Genomic DNA, 24,579 nt, shown 5'->3' with positions numbered 1-24,579 from the left:
ACGCTCCCTCCGGCCAATCCCAGGGCCCGACTGCTCACTGCCTCCAAAGCAGCGATCTGGGGTGTGGGGGTGTTCTTGGCAAGGGTCTGACCAGCTCCCGAAATCCAGGGGTGGGTGCCCCCTGGAGAAGCCCTGGCTGTGTACGGAGGCCACCAGCTGACTGCTGAGAGCACCTCGTCTCCTGAGTGCGGTCCTCTGGTTTGGGCTGACGGGGGCTGCTGCCGGGGACACCAGCCAGGGTGGATGCGATGGACCCAAGCCTGGCCGGGAGCCAGCTCTGGGGGCCGGATTTCCCGGGGACTGGCAGGACCGCCCAGTAACGCTGAGCAGGGAGGGAGATACCGCCCGTGTGTCTTCTCGGGGATTTTAGCCCGACTGTTTGGTTTTGCTCAATAAGCAAGCCGCCTGTTAAGCATAGGATGGGGCGATGCACGCAGGTGCAGCCCGGTGGGGGCGCTGTCGGGGGCCGTGGAGGGTGAAAACGCCTGTGCTCCCGTCCTCCAGGCCATCAAAAACAACGCGGGCTTCCGAGTGTGGGTGCTGTTCTTCCTGGTCATGTGCTCCTTCTCGCTGCTCTTCCTCGACTGGTACGACAGCTAGCTGCCCGGGCGCTGTCGCCGGAGCGTGGTCAGGGCCAGGTCTGACCACAGAGCCACTGGTGAGAGGGGGGTGGGGAGAGGCAGACCCATACGCTCACAGAAGGGGCGCCCAGACCACCAAGGAGCAAAAGGAAAACAATGGACACAATTGAAAGTGGCCTGTGCAGCCCCCCAGCTGCCTCTGGGCTTGGAGGAGGCACGACCTTCCCTCCTGGGGTGAGAGCCCCTCAGCACGGATGACTGTTCCCTAAGGCTTCTTCCCCGCCTGAGCCTACTGAGACATGCTCTATTGTGGCAAACTCACCTTTGCCTTGTTAACCTAATAAATACATGGCAGCCACTTCACATGTCGCTGGGTACAAGTGCAGAAATCCAGCAGCCGCCTGCCTGCCTGCCTCCTGTTGGGAAGACGTGTGGGACCAGCCGGCCTGCTCCTCCCAGAACTGCTACCCCAACACTTCGTCCTGACAGGGCGGGCAGGGGGCCGGGAAGCCTGACTTCCTGCCTCAGGGCCCTGGGCCCCAGGAGAACCAGGCCTGCGGCTCTGGGCCTGTGCATCTGACCTTCTAGGAAACAAAATGGGAACGCCTGTTTGTACCTGCAAGCACGAGGCACCTGGAGCCATATCTGTGCAGGAAGCATCCCGGTGTCCCAAGGGCCACCTCAGTGCGGGTGCGGACGGCTCCTGTGACATGCGTGTTACAGTGTTGGACAGCCATGGGGACCCCTGTGTTATTTGCAGAGTGAAAAGGTGAATGAACTGACAGTCAATAAAGTACATGTCTCCTGGCAGACACGAACGGGCTTGCCTCGGCACCACTGAAAGCTCTGTGCAGGAGTCTTGGGGACTAGTTAGTACTCAGTATGCTTCCCTCGGCTGCGCAGCACCTGACCCCACGCCGCACACCCCCTGCCCTGCGGTCGTGGCCACTGTTTCCAAACACCCTCGATAAGAATGCAGTTTGCTTTGGAAGCACATTTCAGGAAACGGGAATGGAATTGGCCGTGAGCAGCATGCTTGTTCGAAACAGATCTTGCACTATTTGTCATTTATTTTGGATCTACTAAAAAACAGTAAAACTTTTGACACATCTACCAGAAACAACACATTCAAATAACATGGAAGAAAATGTCTGAATATCTTTGTTCTATTTAATCGTCTTACACACTTAGTTTATCTAACTGGCAATTTTGTAAACATATACTTTAATGTCAAGATTCAGGTTGAAACAATTTTCTTACAAAGATTGTGAGTTGAAATGTCATAATTGGACTTGTGGGGTACCACACCAACCCCTCCCCCCCAGCCTTTCCTGCCCGCTTCTTACATCAAAGGAGTCACATCTGTTTCACAAAATTAAAACTAAAGTAGCCTTGGCTTACCAACAATTACATTTTCACTTTTCCCACCCTGCCAATTTTTAAAACCCTAACTTGCTAATAGGGCCATTGGTGCAAATTTATTCATAACAGAAGTGAACAGAAGGGCCAGTGGGGCTTGTTCCTGTTCAGCACGTCACAGAGCAGACAGACCACCCACAGGAGAAGGGCTTCTGCAGCTCAGGGCCCGAGGTCAGCTCTTTCCAGAGTCCCCTCACCTCACGTGCCGTGACACACATGCACCCGCCTGGCAGTGACCTGATGGCATCTGCCCTTCCTTCTCTGCACCGCCCACGGCAGGGCGTCCCGGGCTCGGCACTGTTACCGTCTAATGGGGGGGAGTGGAGTGCAGCTCGCTCTGAGCAAAGCAGGGATCATTCTAGATACGGCTAGGGCGTAAGGTCTGCACACAGCAACCACAAATGCATTATCATCTCAAGTCCAAACCCCTTGCATATCCAGTGTAAATTTATTTTCAACAGCATCCAACAAATCCCAGTAACGCAGCTAAATTAAGATTCCTTACCATGAAAAGTGGTGTCAGCGCTCTTTAAGCAATGCTGATACACACCTGCCTTTATGCCCACGGTGGTCTGCAGCAAGTTTTATTTGCAAAGCAGCATTAGCAAACAGAAGCAGTTGCACCATAAATGAGTAACCTCTAAATTATCAGTAATTATATTGAATGAAATGTCCCTCAAAGTCCCTTTGTTACCTTCGGGTGACACACTGTGAGGAATCTGCCCATCTCGCTAAGCTGATTTCTCAGCAGCTTCAGTCTCCTGCTCTGACAGCTTCTCTTCCGACAGAACCGACATCCAGGGTGACACCGAGCGGGTAATGCTCTGCTTGGCCAGGTTGTAGTGGTTCACGATGGCGTAGAACTTATCCGGGGAGCGCGTGTCCTGCTCCGCGTAGTAGGCCGCCAGGCCATCAGGGATGCACTGGGCGTTCTGCAAGAGGGGAAGCCAGTGAGCGTACGCGGGGGGTGGGGGGGGCGTGTCTGCAGTGACCACCCCGCAGGTGTCCACTGAGCACATGCGTGATGCAGGGGGGGGCGTGTCTGCAGCCCTTGGCGCGCAGCCAGGTGACCGCCTGGCCGAGGAGCCGCCCCGGAGCAGCCATCTTTAACAAGGCGTGATGGTGCTGCTTGGCTCCCAGGGCATGTGTGTAACAGGACGGCAGGCCTTCCGACCTCATTAAAGACCTTACGCTAGTTGTCATTTATTTTAAATCTAGAAAACAACGAAACCTTTCACCTGTCCACCAGAAAGAACACATTCACACAAGGGAGGGAGGGAAGTCAGAAAGGCGTCCTGTGCGCTGGCTCCCTAGCAGGCCTTGGTGTGGGGGGAGCCTTGAGGTGAAGGAGACAGGCCTGGGGGCAGGGGCCTGAGGGAAGGTCACTGGCTCGACAGTGAGAGGCAGCACAGCCTGCAAGGGCCTGTGGGAGTGTGACCTTGTGATCCAGGATGCAGCAAGAGGGCACTGAGTGCAGGGCACTGTCCCGAGCAGCCGGCCCCTAATAAGGAAGACACTGTCCCTGCAGCCCACAGAACCTGGGAAGCCCCTGAGGTTACGTGTGAAATTCTGCTGCCCGGGCGTTTTGCCCAGAGACCTGTCCACAGCTCTCATGAGCTTGTCAGGGGTCTGGGGCCAAGGCTGCCTCTCCTTGTCAGTCCAGATGTGACAGTGTCCAGCCTGGCCCAGCACCTGGCCCGCAGGCTATGATTTCATCGCTGCTGAATCTGGGGAGACGTGGGCAGATGCAGGACGGGACATGGTTTGGTGGGAAGGAGGCTTAGCGCTCTGGGATCTTGCAGAGCTTTGTAAGTAAGTGGATCCTGGCAGCACCCCCACACCTCTGTCCCCCCAGCCAGGGCCTGTGGTGCTGCTCTGGCTGTTTTCCTGTCTGGGTTGCTATAGCTACCCAGACATGAGTGACTCGCTGCCATGGCTTTATTGAGGCGGGAAAGGGAAAGTAATAAACTCCTGCTTTCCCTCAGCCCCGCGGAGAATTGGTTCTCCATCCCAGCTCACTGAACCCTGAAATATAAGGATAGAAATACCTGCCAGCCCCCCCCCCCCCCCATGAGCACAAAGAGCTATTTCCAGAAGGAAATGACAGAGGCATGCAGTGTTCTTCACCCAGTGTTTCAGTGGGTGGGAGCTGGTAGAAAAAGCTCAGCTTTGCCCACAGCCCCATGTTACCAGCTGAGTTCCCTAGAGTTCCTGGTCTCTCTGAGCCTCAGTTCCCTCATCTTTAAAATGGGGCTAATGAGTCACACCTCCCAGGTTGCTGTGAGAACTACAGTCAAGGTGCAGTAACTCAGGTAAGAAGCCAGGACATGGCCAAGGCCGCACAGTGACAATACGCAGCCCATCAGCGTCCTGACTCCAGCCAGGCCGGGGTGTTGGGAAGCCTGGGCACTGCAGAGGCAGACAGTCCCTTGAGCCTGAGCACCGCCTTCTGGCCAGTCCAGGGGAGGCTCTGTTGGCCCCAGCCTGCACTGCCACCCGCCCTTCACTCTGTCCTCTCCACTTGCCACTCGCCAGCCCAGGGTCCTGCAAGACAACCTGAGACAGCTGACACCTGCTGGCCAGCGAGTGACACGGCTCCCGGTGCCCAGGCCAGGGAGCAGCACAGATGTTAGGCTGCAGCCCAGAGAGGCTGCAAGAAAATGCTGGCAGGCACCCTGGGGCGCTGAGGAAGATGGGGCAGGGTGGGGGGCTCCCCTGGAAGCTGCGACCCAGCCCCCTTCCGGCTGTCATGGAGATGGGATCTACAGAGAACTGCACATCACCTGCGGGTGGGTGTCGGGAGGTCACTGACCCTCCCTGTGCCTTGTCCCTCAGCCAGAAACAAATGCTAATCAGGCTGGTGATGTAATCCGAGAGCATGCTCCCCACAACCCAGGCACATGGGCGTCTGGCTACTAAGCCCTCCTCAGCTGTGTGCCCCACAAAGAGAAGGAACGTGTGTCCACAAAGTCTACAAGGAACACCCAAATGTGAAACTTGTGGCAACTGGGGCACTTCCAGCCCAGGATATGGACAGCGGCTTGTTAAAGGGTGGGGGGCCTCTCTGCCTGGATGCACTTCCCCAGGTCCCTGCAGGCTCCCGCACAGGCTTCCCATGAGCCTTGCTCCTGGAACCCGACCTCCCTTCTAGAAGCGGCAGCGCCCATCCTGCTTTGCTTTCCCATTTCCCGGTGCTTATAACCCTGTAACTCAGTCCACTGACTTCAAGCTGCTTTTGAGAATGTCAGGGAGCTTCACGAAGGCAGTCTCTTTGTCTGCTTGGCTCCTGCCATATTCCAGCACCTGGGACAGCAGCAGCGACCTGCACGTGGCAGGCACAGGCAGGGGAACGCCCGCGCGCGCGCACACACACACACACACACACACACACACACACACACACACACAGGCAGGGTGCAGAAAGCTGCCTCGTGGGAGCCCTAAGTACCTCTCCGAGGAGGCGGGGTTAGGAACTGGATCCCAGCCTCACCTGCTAACTTGGCAAGGGCCCCACATATATCAGCGACACCCAGACCAAAGCCACCAGTGACAGATGACAAATCAAGCCTGTCCTTGCAAGTGCTCAGTGCCAGACAATGGGGCTTTCCTGCTGTGACATCAGTAACACAACCCTGGAAATGACGGTGATTCCTCTTCACACTGGCTCTGGAAAGCTCAGAACCAGGCGAGGTGCCCAGAGCCGGGTGGATGGGGACAGGGGCAAGTCCACCCGGAACTTGCCTTCCTCCCAGCCTCCCCTCCTCGCCCGCATCGCCCCACTCCCCTTCATTTTCTTCATTCCCTCCCGGCGTCTGGTGTGCTGTGTGCCACGTGCAGCCTTGTGGACCGAGGCAGCCATCAGCAGTGAGCATCCACGAGCGGGGGACACACAGTAAGGAGGGCGGTTTGTGTGCTGGCCCCGCTCCCAGATCCCCGCGTGGCCTTGGGCAGCCTCCCTGGTGTGCCTGCCCCTTTCATGTGGCCCATAGCACCCTCGCTGTCCGTCCCCCAGGGGTGCGTGGGGCCTGCCGTCCCCTCCCACAGGTCCCGCCACGCCCCTGCCCCTCTGCCTCCCTCCCCTGCTCCCACCAGGACCTTCCACAGGAACCTTTCCCAAGAACCGTCCTCGCCGGCCTGGGTTATGGCTGCTCGGCTGCTCGAGTGCCTGTCCCTCAAGTGCTGCGAGGGCCAGCGAGACACAAGGTGCGAAGGCGTCCCGGGGTGGGGGAGGGGCTTTACCTTGAGGATGAACCCATCAGGACAGAGGCGTTCATACTTGTACACCTTGTAGACGACCAGGAAGATGACACAGGTGAGGAAGGCCAGGGCGAAGAAGACCAGCACCGAAACCTGCAGGCAGAGGCGGGGGCATCAGTGTCGGTGACCCGGGGCAGCCAGACGCGCTCGTGCAGGTAAGCACGCATGCGCACGTCAGGAGGCACAGAAACAGCGCGGGAGGCCCCTGGGGATGAGCGGTCCGCAGAATCACTGCACTTTCGTACCATTTTCATTTTCACTACATCCTCACGTCACCTTTTATAAATTAGGCATTTTTAGTCTGCCAGACCCTTAACAGAGAGCTCAGGGTACAGATATAATCAAGCCTCATGGACACTTAGACACGTGATTGACGGTTTGCTCGTCTGACTGCCGCCAGTCACCAAGGTGACTCAGCAGCCACCAGCTAATCAGCTGTTCCACAAACATCTCCTGAGACCTGGACACTGGCCCTGCCCTTGAGCTACGACCAGCTGAGCAGGAAAGGCTGGCCTCCCGGGCCTCCATCACCCCGCCCTCGACAGTATCCTATGTGCTCCGTTAGTGTCCGTCCCCTCCCCAGAGGACAGTCTCTGTGAGCACAGGGGTTCAGCTTTCTTCACCTGAGTGCCCAGTGCAGTATATGCTGACCGGCACATAGTATGTGCTCAGCTAACATTTGCAGACGAATGCAAGACTGCATGTGAGAAGGGCACGGAAGTGGGAGGTCCCACCCCAGCTGGAGGACGTGGGACCTGGGGGACAAAATGACAGTGGATCTGGGCCTGAAGGTGCTCACTGGACTACTGGGGGCCACCTGGCAGGGGCGAGAGCATGTCCAGAGGCCAAAAGGGCCTGCAATGCATGGCAGGTCCGGAGGCGAGGGCCTTCCCACTGACATGCCCCCCACCACCCCCGCCCCGGGAGAGCACAGGGACAGCTTTTAGGCTCCTGAACGGGGGAAGGAAGAAGACAGGCAGTGGGGCCCTGGAAGCCAGCACAGGGCAGGGCTGACAAACAGGGCTCACTCCCCACCTCTCCTCGAAGGGCCAGGTGAGCTCCTGCCACACACAGTCCCCAGCCACCAGGTGTGGGGAGCCCTGCTGCTTCCTGAGGCTGCAGAGAGGCTGGGGGCAAGCCCTGAGCTCATCTGGGGAGACCCTCAAGCAAAGTGCGCGAGCCTCACCCCGAACTCAGGTCCCCCGATACTGCGGGGCCTCAGCTCCTATATGGTCTCTCGGAGCCCCTAGCCCCCATCTGTGAAAGGAAGACAGAGCGTCTCCAGCCAGGATCCTGGGCGACATGGGAAGATGGATGTGAGGGAGTGTGTGCAAACTGCACAGCACGTTCACCGGAAGGCAGGATGCCAGCCCTGCTGGGGACTGGAGGTAACTCTCCTGCCCTCTGGGAACCCCGTGCACCCCTACACCCAGCTTAGGCATGAGCACTGGGGTCCAAGTTCCCCAACCCTGGAAGGCCCTGAACCTCTAGCCACAGTCCCCTCGCCTGTGACCCAGGATGACGGTTCCCCAGTGAGGCTGTGAAGGAGGAACGCACTGGGTAAAGAATCGTGACCACCACAGCGAGTGTCCATCGCATCACTGTGCCTGTGCCCTGACTCCGCTCCCCAGGGTCAACCTCCAGGGTTCAGACCTGGCCCCAGCTGCGTCCTGGCTACTGGGAACCAGGCCAGGGCCAGCCCAGCCCAGCGGGCCCTCCTTCCCTGCCCCCCGTGCTCCAGGCCAGCTCAACACCCAGACTCTCCCGGCCCAGCCTGCTGTTCTCTCCCTCCTCCGTACAGGGCCACCCTGGCCACTGGCCACACCCACCCAGCTTCAAAGCCCATGTCCAACCCCATAACTCCCCCAGCTCATACTCACTACAGCCTGGACCACACCAGGCCCTCTGTGTCCCCTCACCCAGGGGACAGCCCCTCAGACTCCCAGGCAAGCGAGAAATCTCAGTCGCCTCTGCTGAGGCCCTTCCTACCCATCTCTCCATCCTTTTGGTCCCCGTCACACCTCTATCCCCCAGCCCTCCTTGTCCCTTCCTGTGACCCCTAAGAGCCAGAGAAGCTCCCGTCTGTCTGGACAACCTGTACTGCATATGGAGCCCGTGCCTGACACCGGGCCATGGTCAGGATGGAGCCATGGCTGCGTCGGGGCCCAAAGCACCCATGGGGAAGACACCATCTGGGTTCTGGTGGCAAGGACGCAACCGCCTGGCCCCAGGGAGACTGCAGAGGATGCTGAGAGTGGAGCTGGGTGACGAAGGAGGTCGAATCAGCCAGGAAGGGGAGGAGGCGGTGGCCCCTGAGGGAGCGGCTGGAACAGGTGAAGGGCTTTCCAACAGGAGCAGCAACCTTGCTGCCCGGGCCCGGGAGGGGCGAGGCCGCCATGCAGCACCTGCAGCCAGGCTCCGGACAAGTCACTCCGCTCCTCTGGGCCCAGGATCCTGCTTGCCAATGGCCATGAGGGGACCCGGCTCCCAGGGCCAGTGCGTGGTGAGTGCTATGGAAGGAAGCGTTTGCTCTTATTGCCGTGGCTGTCACCACTGTCATTCCACCACTCCTTCAGGTCACACAGCTGGCAGATGCAAAGCTGGGCTCTCAGCCCAGGCTGCACAGCCTCCCCCAAGCCTGTCACCCTGTCCCACCCACACTCACTCCCACTGCCACTCACCCCAATCTTCCCTGCCTGGGACCCAGCTACCTGCTGGCGGCCCCCAGGGGCTCTCTCCGCACTAGAACATCAGGACTGCCTCACCCAGGGGGGGCTGTCAGAAGAGCTGTATTTAATATAAGCGGCCTCCTTCAAAGCCCTTTGTGTTTTACTTTGGGCATTTCAAAACGTTATTCCAAGAAGAGGCCCATGGCACACAACACGTTAAGGAGTTGTTAGACTGTAACCTCAACAAAATATTAGCAAACTGAATTCAATGGCACATTAAAAGGACCACACACTGTGATCAAGTGGGGCTCATTCCAGGGACACAGGATGGTTCAACGGCCACCAATCAATCAAAGTGACAAGCTACATTAACAAAATGAAGAACAAAAAGTCCCCCGATACTGGAAACAATCATCTCAGTAGATGCAGAAAAGCATTTGACAAAATGCAACATCCACTTATGGTTAAAAAATAAATAAAAACTCTCCACGAAGTGGGTACAGAGGAAACAAACCTCAGATAACAAAGGCCATCTATGATAAGCCCACAGCTAACATCATACTCAACGGAGAAACGCTGAAAGCTTTTCCTCTAAGATCAGGAACAAGACAAGGGTGCCCACTCTCACCACTTCTAGTCAAGACAGTATTGAAGTCACAAGCAATTAGGCAAGAAAAATAAAAGCATCCAAACTGGAAAGGAAGAAATAAAACTAACACTATTTGCAGATGACATACATAGAAAACCCTAAAGACTCCACCAAAAAAACTGTTAGAACTTACCAACAAATTCAGTCAAGTTGCAGGATACAAAATCAATATACAAAAATCTGTTGCAGTTCTATACACTAACAACGAACTATCAGAAAGAGAAATGAAGAAAACAATCCCATTTACAATTGCATCCAAAAGAATAAAGTACATAGGGATAAATTTAACCAAGGAGGTGATGCGGCCACTATGGAAAACAATATGGAGGTTCCTCAAAAAATTAAAAGTGGAACTACCTTACGACCCAGCAATTCCACTCCTGGGTATATACCCAAAGGAAATGAAAACACAAACTCAAAAAGATCCATGCACATACCATGTTCACTGCCTTATTGCCTACGGTAGTCAAGATACAGAAGCAACCTAAGTGTCCATCAACGGATGTTAACTAGACTTATCGTGCAGGTAGTTTCACAATATACACAAATATTGACTCATTATGTTACACACCTAAAACTAATATAATCCTATCTGTCAATTATATCTCAATTTTTTTTTAAAGTATGATTTCAAGTCGAGAGATGGGGCATTCTTAAACCTGTCCCCTGAATTTGAAAGCTTCATCAGAATTTGGTTCAGAGCACCCCAGCTGTTTAGATTTAAAAATAACCCCCAGCTCTGTCCGCAGGGCTGTGGGGAACCACTTCCTTGGGGCTCTCCTCCTGGAACCTGTCCTGGGTGGGCCTTTCGTCCAGGATTCCCAGGGCCTGAGGACGGAGGAGCTCACAGAACCGAGAAATGAGAAAGTGACAGTCCCCAGAATAGTTGAGTGAGAAGGGCAAAGAAATACATGCATGGAGAGTCAGCAGGAGGCAGCTGACGTGGCAAAGGCCTCTCCTGCCCCAACACCTCTGCAAACCCTGGGCTTCTTCTGGGCCCCCGAGTCTGCTCAGACCTGGGAAATGCCCTCTTGTGGGAAGAGAAATGTGGGCTTGCAGTTCACTATGTGGCATGGTGTCCCCTCTGGTTCCCATGGTCGGAGGAGAGAGCCACAGGCCTTTCCAGAAAGATCCCCAACTGGCTCAAAACCGGGTCTCAGCTCTGCCACCTGCCAACTGTGCGACTGCGCAAGTTGCCTGTGAAACTCATCTCGGAAGAGGGGAACAATGCCTCACGCATATTTATCAGGAGAACGACAAGAAATCAAGGATTTGAGAGCATGTTGTCAGCCCCATGTGCTGAGCCCGTTATGGGTTGAATTGTGCACCCCCCTCCTCGAAAATCCAGAAGTCCTGACTCTTGGTCCCTGTGGCTGTGACCTTATTGGGAAATAGGGTCTTTGCAGGTGTGATTAAATAAAATGAGGTCATTAGGGTGGACCCGAATCAAATATGACTGTGTCCTTATCAAAAGGGGAAATCTGGACACAGAGACACATACAGGGAGAGAGCCACCTGAAGACAGACGCTGGACTGATGTGTCTACAAGCCAAGGAACACTAAGGCTTGCCGGCAACCCCCCCACCCCCGAAACCAGGAGGCGGCGAGGAAGGACTGGCCCCTAAGGTTTCAGAGGGAGCCTGGCTCTGCCCACACCTTGGTCTCGAACCTCTGGCCTCCAGGACGGGGAGAGAATAAATTTCTGCCAGGGAGCCCCCAGTCGAAGGGGGTGCACTTTGTCATGGCAGCCGGAGCAAACTGACAGCCCCTAACACCAGAGCTCTTTCGGGGGCTCAGGACCGACACGCCTCCCCTGAAGGCATTCTCTCTCTGCCGTCATCCTTGTCCTCACAAACTAGACTGAGCGGCCTTCTTGCCTCCTTGCCCGTCAAAGCCCCAGCCAGGCCCCTGGCTCCAGGAAGCCTCTGGAACCGCCCATCCTCTCTGCAACCCAGCAGCATGTGCGTGCACCAGGCAACCCAGCATCTATTCCTTCCTAATTCAAGTGAAATAAAAGTGTGTCCCAGTGTGGAGAGTTTCATGAACCTCCCCCCCCCCCAAAAAAAAAAAAAAAAAAAAAAGACAACTAGGAATATTCTAGAACAAAATGTGGAATTCCTTAGCCAGGTGCTTCCTCCAGGCCAGGGTATATACCCTTTAGGCTGTCTCTACATTGACACGCCACACTGTAAGCACCGGGAGAGCCCCAATCACCAGCGGCTCCGTCTGTCAGCCAACTCCAAAGGACTGATGAAGACCAGCCATTTGTTGCCAATGTGTGTCCAGAGCCCTGGGTTCGAGGCTGCTCGGTAAACATACACAGTGACTCTGGAAAAGGCATCTGCCCCCTGACCCTTGGTTCCCTCTCAGCTGTGAAAGGGGGTGACAGCCCAGTGCCCCAGTTTATAGTGGGGCATCCGAGACGTCCCCTGTGGGACACAGCCCTGCCCTCGGTACACAATGCGGACCCCATTCCTACAGCGTTGCAGCATCAGAGCAAGAAGGACGCTCAGAGACCATCAAATCCAGCAACTTCCTTTATGCACGACAGAGGTCCACTCACTGAAAAGGCAGCACCTTCCAGTTAGGCCAACAGGACCCTCCAGTGGTCCTGAGAGCCCAGGGGTGCACACAAGAGGAGAAGCAGCATCTGCAATGACCCAGCCTGAGCACAAAAGAGGGCCTCAACCCTGGCTGCTGAGTTAGAATCACAGGGTCCCCTAAGGGTCCGCCACCCGTACCCCAGCCCGAGCAGTGACCGCGGACTATGGGGGCCGCAGCCAGGCCTCAGGCCCACCCAGAGTCCACTTCCTGTGCGCAGCCTAAGCTCAGAGCCATGGGGACAAGTAGAGGACCCATGTCTGCATGGGATTCCCAGAGCCTGGGGGCTACTGAGCCGCCACCCCACCTTTGCACACTCGTGCCAAATGCCACTACATTTTGGAGAGCCTGGTGCAGGGTTTCCACCGTATCTCTGGAGGCTCCCGCCATGCTCTTCACTGAGGTTGGTGTTTCAATAAAGCTTGTGTGCTCCTGACAGTAGCACCTGCAAAGGAGGGTTACTGACTGCGTTTTACTCTCGGGGAAGCTGAGGCTCAAACACGCAGAGGAGTGGCCCAAGGCGAGTCGGCTGGGTCGGCAGGATAATGTCCCTAAGAACCTCCAGGTCCTAATGCCTGGAACCCGTGCCTGCCACTTTATATGGGAAAGGGGACTTGGATTAATCAAGGATACTGAGACGGGAAGGTTATCCTGGGTCTTCCGGGTGGGCCCTGAGTCACAGGTGACCTTAGAAGAGGGAGGCAGAGGGAGATGCTGCTGCAGAGAAGAGGGCAGCGAGTAAGATGCTGTGCTCCAGGTTTGGAAGACGGAGGAAGGGGCCGGTAGCCAAGGACTGTGAGGGGTGCAGCTCCAAAAGCCAGACAAGGCCCCCAGAGGACGCAGCCCTGCCTGCACCTCTGACTTAGGACCTCTGGCCTCCAGAACTCTAAGAGAAGAAATGTGGTTGTTTTAAGCCACCCCATTGGTGGTACTTTGTTACAGCAGCTCCAGGAAATGATTTCATGTCCTATCAAGCCTATCTCCCCACACACGGTGGGCAGAGCAGACGCCCACACACCTGGCAGAGAGGAGGCTCCTCCCGAATGCTTAGCGAGTGAATCAGGATTGCGTAAGTAAATGAATGAGTGAGTGAATGAATGAATGAATAAGAGTGAGTGAATGAGGGAGTGAGTGAATGGGGAATGAGTGGGCAGTGAGTGAATGAGTGAATGAGTGAGTGAGTGAGTGAATGAGTGAATGAATGAATGAATGAATGAATGAATAAGAGTGAGTGAATGGGTGCAGCTAGCGAGCAGCCATCTCCCAGTGAGTACTTACAGAGCAACCCTCGGTACCAGAGCTGACCCAGAGCGTCTACACCCAATGGAACACAAACGCAGTTGGCAGAGGTACCCTTTGTCTGAGTTTTATTAGGCAAATGATCACACAAGGGAAGGAGGTGGGACCCAGGGGGGCTGTGCCCTCCACAAACCCCTGGAGGCCAGGAAAGCCTGGGTGGATGGCTGGCCAGTGCCTGACCCCACACCTGTCGTCTCCAGGGTGGGGCTGTGGGCCTAGAGGCCAGGGAATCCCTGGATTGGACGAGCGTATTTGCCTAGAAGCCTGGCTTGCTTTCCGGGCTGACGTCTCTATTACGCACACGAGGCCCAGTGTTGTGGCCTCTGATGCTTTTAGTGACCTAAGCACATGGTTTTTAATTTTATTTCAAAACTAGAAAAAAAAATAGAAGAAAGATGTAATAAGGAATCCAGCCTGGGTTACATCCATCTTCAGACCAAGGCCATCATAAGATAATGTTTTGTTTTGTTTTTTTAAGGGGCCGACAAAGGCCAAAGTGCCTCGGGCCCCAAGGCCCCGCCTTCCTCCACCTACGGAATCCCTAGTGGCCAGCGGATGCTCTCAGGAGACTTGACAGTGGCCACCTTGGAGTGTCCTTGGTCCTACCGTGTCAACTCCGGTCTCTGCCAAGTGGCATCAACTTATCACAACCCAGGGAGAAAAGTGTGAGAGAGGCAGAAACGCAGCCGACACCCTAACTGTGTGGGGAGGCTTCCCCAAGGGGGTGTCAGGGTCTTGGAAGAGGAGGAGCTCATCAGGGAAGGCAAGGTGGGGAGAGGGCGTTCTCAGGGGAAGAAAGAAAGCTGTGTCAAAGCGCTCAGGCGTCACAGGGCACAATGTATTCAGCCAGCGTGGGGGAGCATCTCGTCCTGCAGGAGAGGGGACACACAGGGACACACACCAGATGACAAAGGCCCCTGTGTGCCCCACAGCAAGTGGAACCCGGACAGTGCACTGCAGGATCCCAGGAGGCAGCTGCCCCTTTGTGACAAATGGGCATTGCTTACAGCGCTGGGAGGTGTCGCCAAGTGGCTAAAGCACAGGTGTTTGCCACGATTTATGTGTGTGTGTGTTAGAGCTGATTCTACATTATCCCTACATCTACGTGACTTTTGTGTAGCTATCAACGAAAGCTTTAAGGCAGGAGACAATGAGATGAAATTACAGCTACGGCACACGGATCTGTACTCACTGTACTCATTGCAGCATGTCCTTGGGCATGTGGCCCTCGGGCGCCCAGACGCCACGGCTGCAGGCACAGTGTGTGTGGGAGCAGTGGGTTAGGGGGAGTCTGGTGTAGGGTTTCTACTCGGTCTGTGCCGCTGACCTCTGTGGCAGCCAGGTGAAGCCTACAGCATCCTTCTCAGAATCGTGCTTAAAATGCATGAAACACTGTACACAGGACGGCAAAGAGGACCAATTATACTGAAATACTATCATCAAAATATCACAAACATGTAGATCTATGATTTAATATGTATGTGCTTCTTTATCAACACACCAAACAACCAGCTCTTATAAATACTGTGATTTCTAAGGAACGGCGAGGATAAACAGTTCCCCAGATCTTGGCAACAACAGCGGCATGAGAGCAAAACACCTGTGATTTAAATTGGTGACAGTCACAGGTATTACTACTATTACCCCAGTTTATTACCTACACTGAAAAGTGAAAGAACGCATACACTGCAACTGTAAAACGCTGCTGAAGGAAATTAAAGAAGACCTGAATAAATGGAAAGACATCCTGTGTTCATGAGTTTGAAGTCGTAATTCTGTTAAGATGGGAATAAGTCCCAACCTGATCTATGCATTCAATGCAGTCCGTATCAAAGCCCAACAACCTTTTTTGCAGAAATGGAAATTGCAAGGGATCCTGAATAGCCAAAGCAATCTTGAAAATGAAGCATGAATTGGAGGACTCAAGCTCCCCAATTTCAAAATGTATTACAAAGCTACAGTAATCAAAACAGTGTGGTACTGGCCTAGGAATGGCCATACAGAGCAATGAAGTCGAATGGAGAGCCCAGAAATAAAACCGTGTGTCTGTGGTCAACTGGTGTTCAACAAGGATACCCAGACCACTCAACGGGCAAGACCAGTCAGTCTGCTTAATAAATGGTGCTGGGACAATTGGATGTCCACATGCGAAAGAATGAAATTGGACCCTGCCCTCACACCACACACAAAAGTTAACTCAAAATGGATTAAAGACCTAAGTATAAAAGCTACACCATAAAACTCTTAGAAGAAAAGAGAGGTACATCTTCATGACCTTGGATTTGGCAATGGCATCTTAGATATGACACCAAAAGCACAAGCAACAAAAGAAACAAAGATAAATTGTACCCACCAAAATTGAACAATTTTGCGCATTGAAGAACACTAGTGAGAAAGTGAAAAGACAGCCCCAAGTGGTAAATTTATCTGCAGATGACACATCAGGTAAGGACCTAGTATCCAGAATACACGAGGCCCTCTTACAACAACACAAACAACCCAATTAAAAATGGGAAAGGACATAGGCAGTTCTCCAAAGATACACAAATGGCTAACAGGCATAGAAAAAGACACTCAATGTCCTTAGCCGCTAGGGAACTGCAAGTCAAAACCACAATGAGATAGCACTAGAATGGCTGCAAGAAAAAAATAAACAAGTGTTGGTGAGGATGTGGAAAAATTGGAAGCCGCCTACATTGCTGGTGAGAACGGAAACTGGTGCAGCTTCTGCGGAAAACAGAAGTTTCTCCATCTGGCAAACATAAAATTACCACATGTACTGGCAATTCCACTCCTGGGGATACACCCTAAACAGCTGAAAACAGGTGTTCAAACAAAACCATGCGCCTGAATGTTCACGGCAGCCAAAAGGTGGAAACCACCCAGATGTCCCCTGACAGATGACGGGAACCACCATGTGGCCCATCTACGCTATGGAGTATTACTCAGCCGTAAAAAAGAATGGCGTACCGACACACGCTCCACCGTGGATGAACCCTGAAAACATTATTCCGAGTGAAAGAAGCCAGACACAAAGGACCAGAGGTTGTAGGATTCCATTTCTATGACACAACAGGGAACGCCACCAACACAGAAAGCAGATTGGGGATTAGACTGCTCAGGGCTGGGGAGGGGAAACCGGGAGCGACCGCCGATGGCATGAGGTCTCTTCTTGGGGTGACGACAATGTTCTGGAACTAGAAGAGGTGACGGTTCGACAACATTGCAAATGTACTCATGTCAGTGAACTGAACAGGTTAAAATGGTAAATTTTATGGTATGTATATTTTACCACAATAAAAAGGGGGGCAGGAGGCTGGGGTTCTGAGGACACAGTGAGCCCAAGGCACAGCAGCCCTGTCCCAGGGGGCAAGAGGGGTCTGCAGAGAGTTTTCTAGAAAGAACTGCCAGCAGTGGATAACAAAAAGGATATGGGCCTTGGGGCAGAGCTTTACAAGGAGTTGATAAGGCTGACAGATACTACCCCTATCCCACATGCAGCGTCCACTGTCACTCTCAAAAGTGTCCCCAGTCTGGACTGCAAAGTATATGGCCACTCAACTGACAAGGCCCTGGTCCACGTACCAGGTTCTCTAAATGTTTGCCGTGAGCTGGGAAGTAGGAATCACCCCCTTTTGTAGACGAGGGGCTCAAGTGGCGTTTGAATTTGCTGCGTCCCCATCTGCTCTTTCTGGCCTGCGGTCTCCTCTCCTGCTGGCGGCCTCCCGGGGTCATGCCCATCTGGGGTGGGAACTAGGATGTCAGCAGCACGGATCCCACACAGCTGCTCGTGTGGAAGACACAGCTTGGAGGGCTGGGGTCGGATGGATGTGTATGCGAACCCCTGGCCAGCTGGGTGACCTTGAGCTTGTTTCTTAACCCTGTCTGACCTTAATTCCCCACCATCAACATCAGGACAGCAAGCTCCACCTTTAAGACTAACTAAGATGGAAAGAAATCCCCGTCGTGAAGCCCGGAGCCGAGCAGGCACTGGGGCGGTGGTGCCTGGGTTATTCCCATTCCAGTGTCTGTCTTCCCACCCTTGGGGGAAGGGAAAGTGAGAGGTGCATTTCTGCTGAGTAACGCAGTTAAAAAAAAACACAATCTTGGGAAAATAAGATGAATCCTGACACCTTTTAGGTAACCCACAGAAGAGTGAACACACAGACACCCACCCCCAAGATGATTCCACCACTTGTCACCCGATTCTGGATGAATACCCGACTCTAGTACTGGGACAGAACCAGGCGGCCAAATCCCCCAAGATCTCTGCTGAAGGTTGGGGGTGTCCCAATGCACCTCCAGGAGCGGCACTGCCAGTCGCTGTTCATAAATATTTAACAAATGCGTCTTGAGACGCACCAGGGGACTACTGGCGAGTGTGGAAAACAGATGGGTGCATGGGAAGCTCAAGGTCATTAAGGACGTGAAAAAGATGCAAACCACCCACAGACTCGTTTGTGACAGGATGCAAAAGGACACCCCCACACAGTATCGTGTGCCTACAATGGGGACCACTCAGACAAACATGGTCTCTTCTTCTAGGACATTCTCCAAGCTCTGTGTGGACCCTGAAACGTTCACATGCAAGGCCGACCTTGGAATCTCCTAAAAGCCCCAAAGGCGACATGGCACGGGTGAGGGGGAGCAGTTTGCTCACCCAGACCCTTAATGCACAGAGAGAGGGCCTGGGATCTCGGGTGTGCCTGCAGCTCTCAGATGGCACCTTCCTTTATTTTGCCCAGTTACAGCCCCTCCATCGTCCACGATGGGAGATAAGGACAAGCAGCGGCCCCCAGTGTCCCCGCGACAGCCGCTCTGCACAGGTGAGCCCAAATGCGCAATCAAAATATGTTTATTCCCGGCATAAACACTCCTCCAAAGAATGAAACCATGGCTGTCCTCCTTGACACTAACCTCTTGGGAAGCCTGGATGTTTGGCTGTCATTGGGTGACTCATCCTGCAAATCCCAGTGTGGCCTAGTCTTGCAAAACCCTGTCCCCAGTCAGCTGTTACCTAGCAACCAGCCTAGCAACCTGGTAGCCAAGAGATTAATCCCCCAGTGATCACCATAGAGTGACATCCAGAAAGACATCTCGTCTCAAGGACGCCATCCAGCCGGCGCCTCGCTCCTGAACCACACAATTCAGAGACAAAGGGTGACACATTTACTTGCTTCAACAGCCGAAAGACAGTTTCATTCCTGAGAGTCTCACACAGACATGGAAAGAACTGAGGAGGTGGCTGGACTGGGGACAGACACGGAAGCTGCCCGGTCACCAAGAGGGGGAGGAAGACGGTCTGCCCTGGTGTTCAGAAAGAGCTCCCAGCCCTGGACTAGCTGACGCCACACACGGCAGAGGGATGCCACATTGTGTGTGTGCAGTCAGAGAACATTCCAGAAGGGCGAGCAAGAGGTGCCGGCAGAACGCAGGTCTTTCAGCTGTGCGCATCCAGCCTACAGGCCTCCAGGTCAAGCTGGCCAGGCCGCCCAGGTTCAGACCCGCTCTGCCATTGCCTGACTGTGTGACCCTGGGTGGGTCACCTGCCCCGCTGGGTGGAACTGACCGGTAACACCTGGAATGGGCTAATACCCATCAGGAACTGCCACTGAACTTAACAAGTGAGGGTCCCGCAGGCAGACCCTGGGCATCTCCCCGCGTGCCCACTCACTGCACGCCAGCAGCCTGGCTGGTCACTGTCCAGCTGGGACGGTGCATGTATTCAGCACCAGAGAGGGAGCTCGTATGCTGCGGGGCACCAAGTAGGTCTGCACCAGGAGTCCCTGAGCCTTCATTTCATGACACCGTCTCACGCGAGGGCTGATATGCCCCGGTTCCCTCCCCCATGTCACTAACTCAGGCAGACAGGCCCCCCCACCGGACCCTGCCAGGCCTCCTGGCCATAGGCCTCACACCTGAAGAGAGGCGGGGCCAGGAGCAACTCCTGAGGAGGGAGCCGCGGGGAGGAAGGCGCCGTGAGAGGAGAGAAGAATGATGTTCACACGTGGGCCCTCCGCACATCTGGCGGCTACGGAGAATCACGCTGACTTGTGTTCTGTGCAGCTGGGTTTCAAAAAGGATTCTTAGAACCAGATCAATCAACAACGCAATGGGTGGCCTGGGATGAGGGCCCCCATGCAGACCTGTCCTCCAGGAGAAGCCACATGACCGCAGGTGTCCCAGTCCAGGGCCAGCTTCCAGGTTCAAGCTCTGCCTCGGTTTCCCCTCACTTGCAAAATGGAGACAATGATGGTGCACCCTGCGTGAGGTTTTTGTAAGGATTAAATGAGGTAATAAGCATTAACCAGCTCGACATAGAGTCTGGCTCCCGGGAGCCCCCATAAGCGTCAGGTCCTAGCACTGCCTCTGGACAAAGGGCAGCGGAAACACCAGAAGGGCAGGTTAATTCCCAGAGACCATGGCGGAGATGATCTCTGAGCTGGCACTGGAAGGAGATGGAAGGGGGCTGGTTCTGGGGGCTGGACGGTGGGCCCGTGGGGAGATGTGTGCGTGGCAGGTGTGGTGATAGGCACTGGCCTCAGAGGCAGGGAGTTGTGGGAAGTACCCCAGCCCCCCAGTTACCAAGTGGGACTCAACAGCCTCATTAGTAAAAGGGACCAATGACGCCCCCCTCAGGGTGGCCGTGAATTGTTAAGACCAGACATGCTGAGTATCTGAACACGCCTGGCCTCACGTGCGAGGCTGGGGACATGGGCTCACTGCAGTGCCATCATCTATGGAGCACCGACTGCATACATCCCTTCCTGACATCCCCAGGAGGTGCGAGCACAGGTGAGGCAGGATTCTGCCACCACAGCCCGGTCCCCTGCGACGGCCGCAGGTTTTCCGAGGTCTTCTGGGCAACAGGAGCCAGGTAACCACAGAGGCCTAGCCATGGCTGCAGGGAGCCCTGGTGGCCAATGTGCGTCACCTGTACCTTTGACAAGGGACCTGGGGACCTGCATCAGGTGAGCATGTGGGAGAAGCACAGATGAAGGAAACAGGAAGTGGGAGATAGCGTGGCACCCGTGGACACTCAACAGATGAAGGGACAACCATTCAAGTGCCACACTGCGCCCCACCCTGTGGCGACCTAACGTGCTGGGGCTGGGAGGGGCAAAGGTCAAATCAGGAAGGAGAAAACCAGACACACTCAACTATCTAGGTGCTATCCCACCTTGGGAATGATGGCTATCATGACCTTGAAATCAAGGTCACTTCTGGACACAAACCCAGGGCACTATCCCAGGGCACAGACGGGGCAGGTTGTGCGAGTGGCAGCAGATGAAGCTGAGATGGCTGGCCAGAGTGGGAGAGGGACGTTGACCTCAGGCCAATCCGACCTGGTCCCGGCCATGACGTCACAGCATGTCTGAGCCAAGCCAGGAGCCATCAGAAGAGCCTCCCAGCCTATTTACCCTCCTTACACTACCAGCAGAAACCACGGCCGCAGCCCTCTGCGTGCCTCAACTTCCCCACCTGTACAGCGGGCTTTACTAACAGTACCTACCTCTCCGGGAGGGCTGTGGGAGGATGAGATGAGCTAACACTAGGAAACGCTCCCCACACCCGGACACACAGGATTGCAACTCTGACGGATCCCTGTGCCAGGCAGGCCCTGAACGTTTTCCCTCCAGCCCAGTGAGGCTGTGAGGAGCGATAGGGAGGAGGAGGGTTTAAGGTCAGATCTCGCCCTGACCTCCCCAATCACCCCTCACCTCCCCAGGCTTGGCTTTCGTGTATCAACCAATCCCGAGAGCTGTTGTGGGGTTGGAACAGGACGCCTCATGCACAGGCAGTTTGGACACTGAAGCTGTGTGGGTGGGAGAGCCTCTGCACCCCAGCCTGAGCAAGGTGCTCACATGCCCGCGGGGGGGTGACCAGACAGCCAGCCGAGGTGCCTCACGTCTCCCAATCACCCATTTCAATCTGCATGAGGGCGACTCTGTACCATCTCTCATTTCCCAAACAGCGAGTTTCCAGAAGATCAATATCCTAACTTGTTCCTCTGCCAACACAGCTGTGTCCACCCTCAGAGGCCCCCAGGCCTGGCTGGGACTCACCCTGTTGAGCAGCTGTTCCTCCCCGGAGACCCATCGGGAGCAAGGTTCCCTCCCCCAAGTGAGTGTTTCCAGCAACCCGTGTCCCGACGGTGTCAAGCCCACCCTCCACGTCCACGTGGTGTCAGGGGGCGGCAAGGACACAGGCTGAACACAAGGGCTCTGGATCCCGGCCCTGCCGCGTTAGCTGTGACCCCTGTGTGCCTCAACTTCCCCATCTGCTAAATGGGTTATCCTGACAGTACCGACCTGGCAGGGAGGGGGCTTAGATAAGCGAGCCTGAGTACGGGGCTGACCTGTGTCCAGCAGGCAGTAAGTGCAACAAGTGACCTCTGCTGCTGTCCGCTTCCTTCCTGGAACTGTTAGGTCGAGATTTGCATGTTTGGGAAGTGATTTTTCCTATGCTTATGACCTTTATCTAAAAGAAAGTTTAGGGGTGGGGTCTCCCTGTTATTAAAACTAAGTAATACGTGATTATTTGGGAAGATAAAGACACAAAGAACTTTTTAAAACCACACCGTGGTCTGGCACGGCCGGGATCAGGCCAGATAACGGTGTCTCGTCCTGTCCCGGTCACTCCCCTGGTCACCTGTGAAGCTCAGGCCCCTCCTGAGGTCCAGCAGCACGCCCCCCGCCCCAGGGCCACTCACCTTAAACCTCTCGGACATGCTCTCGGTGACGCTGACGGTGAACTCGGCTAGCTTGGAAATGCGCCCTTTGCGTCTCTTGCGGTCAGGTTCATATGCGGTCTTAGTTTTCACGACCACCTTGCCCAGGAAACAGAAGCAAACGTCTGGTCAGTGGTACGGCCAGACGCCTTCAGACACATCTGCCCAAAGAGGATGCGTGTGGGAACTCTCATGTTCAAAGTCACCATTTCGCCAGGAAGTATTTCACACAAAGAATCAATCAGAATAGCCACCACTTATTGGCAACCTTCCAGAGAAATGAATTACGCACCAATAATCCTGATAGCAGCCCTGGGGTCGGGGGCATGTGGTAACTGAGGGGCAGAGACGTTCAGCTCATTAGCCAAGGCCATGGCCACGGCCACACGCCTCATAGGTGGCAGGGCTACCAGGAGTGAGTGCGACTCCTGACACGGCTCCTTCCACGCCCGAGCCTTCCACTGCCCGGTGGTGGGAGGCTGCGTTTGGTTTTGCACGGGTCTCTATATGGCGCCATGGGTGAAACGGGAAGATTCAATGGCACTATTTCCCGCCAGCATTAGGAAGGAGCAGGCAGCCAGCCTTCAAGGGAACTGATCTTGGGTCGGTCTCTCTGTTTGCAGCCCCCCACCACCCGCCTCTCCCCGCTGCAACGGCCCCCAAAGGCTCTCCCTGCTCTTACTGCCCTCCTCTCTCTACTGGAAGGTGGGACATGGTTTTCCAACCAGGAAACCTACCCTCCAGTTTCAGATGAACCCCTAACCCGCCCCTTCCAACCTCCTCCCTCAATGCTCAGTCTCCCCTCACCATCACTGCCCTCACCACACCTTGCTGCCAGCGACTGCTTACTTCTGTCCCCACTGCACAGGCAGGCGTTCAGGAGCAGTGTCCAGAGCTTACACGTCTCATATCCCCAGGCCCCACTCCCAGAGCAGGGGCCATGGCTGTTGGAGTGGAGAGAACCAGCCACCCCATGACAATGCCCCTCACTGGGTTCCATAGTTTGGGGGAGATACCCGCTCTCTGTGACAGCGGGACCCAGGGAAGAACAAGGAGAACCCATGAGGTCAGGGCTGTCACCCCGGGGCAGGCAGCTGGAGGGGCTTTCGGACTGAGCTGTGCCCCCGGGACCAGTCTTGGGGAGGAGAGCTGGGGAAGAAAGTGGCCCATGCCAGGTGTCACTAGGAAACAATCCCAAGGGCCACATGACCCGTAAGCACACTCTTGCCTTCCCTTCTCTCCCCGTCAGCTCCATGCAGCACGCCTAGTGTGATGACAGTCTACGTGTCCTCCCCTGGGAGGCGCCCATCTCAGGGCATCACCTGGCCGTCCATCCTCAAACCCCAAGTGTGCCTCACTAACTTGTGACCTTGAGCACACACTTGGCCACTCAGAACCTGTGTCCTCACCTTGGAACTGGGAACAAGGCCCGTCTCACTGGGTTACTGTGAGAGGGAGGGAATCCACCGAACCCTCAGCCCAGTGGGGACGGGTCGGTATTCCATTGGCCTGGGTTCAGTCTGCATCTGCCACTAACAGGCTAAGCGACCTTGGGCAAGTGCCTTAAACTCTCTGTGTCTCTATATCCACATCTGTAAAATGGGGTAATTACAGGAGTAACCTCGTAATGTTAGCACACTAAAGGAATTTAAACCTGTGAAACACACAGACAAGTGTCTGATACCTAACAAGCATTTAACACATGTCAGTGAGAGTGGCCCGGCCACTGCTGCCGGCTCCGTTGTTCCTCCAGAAGCTCAGCACTTGGTACACATCCTCAGAACAGATCCTACTGACAACCCTGTGTTATCAGCCCTCAGACGCTGTCACCTGAGACAGGTGACATCGCCTCCCTGAACCCTGGCTGTGAGCAGCACACTGCTGCTGTTCGGGTTCAGACAGGTCTTGCCTGAGAGATGTCTGGCTCTAGCAGGGCAGACAGGAGGCCCTGCCAGAAGCTTCTGCATTCTGGAGGACCGTGGCCTTTAGCTGAGGGATCTTGGGCATGTCCTGTCAACTCTCTGAGACTCAGTTTCCTCATCTGTGACCTCAGAAATCTTCGAGTCCAGCCCTGGGTCCCGGCTAGAATTCCTGCTTCTGGGGTATCCCTGCCAGTTGCCTCCTTTGTCTGAACACTCCCAGAGACAGGAGGCTCATTACCTTTCAGAGCTGCCTACCCTACTCTTGGACAACCCCATTGGTTGGCCAGGACTTCCTACCTGCCTAAAACCCTGCCTCATATAAGCAGACTGTGTGCCAGATGGCCCTGGAACAGAACAGACCGAGGGAGAAAGAGGGTCAGACAGAAGGAAGGGCTCACCTGACACAGGTGCTGGCTCAGACCCAGCGTTCTTGACACAGGTCGCCACCACT

At 54.9% G+C, this 24,579-nt stretch overlaps 2 protein-coding genes across 3 annotated transcripts in view; one reads left to right on the top strand and one right to left on the bottom strand.

The window, feature by feature from the left end:
- Positions 1-1,428, top strand: part of STX18 (syntaxin 18) — a 106,889-nt gene extending 105,461 nt beyond the window's left edge. For both annotated transcript variants that reach the window (XM_019716690.3, XM_019716689.3), the window contains exon 11: positions 505-1,428. In XM_019716690.3, the coding sequence (XP_019572249.3) occupies positions 505-600 (96 nt within the window). In that variant the 3' untranslated portion in view covers positions 601-1,428. The remainder of the gene's footprint in view (positions 1-504) is intronic.
- Positions 1,429-1,616: 188 nt separating this feature from the next.
- NSG1 (neuronal vesicle trafficking associated 1) overlaps positions 1,617-24,579 on the bottom strand; it is a 25,900-nt gene continuing 2,937 nt past the window's right edge. The window contains exons 3-5 of the mRNA XM_074321246.2: positions 22,189-22,305; positions 6,240-6,350; positions 1,617-2,932 (exon numbers count right to left, since the gene is read on the bottom strand). Of these exons, the coding sequence (XP_074177347.1) occupies positions 2,732-2,932; positions 6,240-6,350; positions 22,189-22,305 (429 nt within the window). The 3' untranslated portion in view covers positions 1,617-2,731. The remainder of the gene's footprint in view (positions 2,933-6,239; positions 6,351-22,188; positions 22,306-24,579) is intronic.

Source organism: Rhinolophus sinicus, chromosome 1, assembly GCF_057876585.1.
Source record: "Rhinolophus sinicus isolate RSI-liver-muscle chromosome 1, RSI-T2T, whole genome shotgun sequence".
Classification (NCBI taxonomy): domain Eukaryota; kingdom Metazoa; phylum Chordata; class Mammalia; order Chiroptera; family Rhinolophidae; genus Rhinolophus; species Rhinolophus sinicus.
The sequence above is the reverse complement of the archived record's forward strand: the minus strand, read 5'-3'. Positions and strand labels throughout refer to the sequence as shown.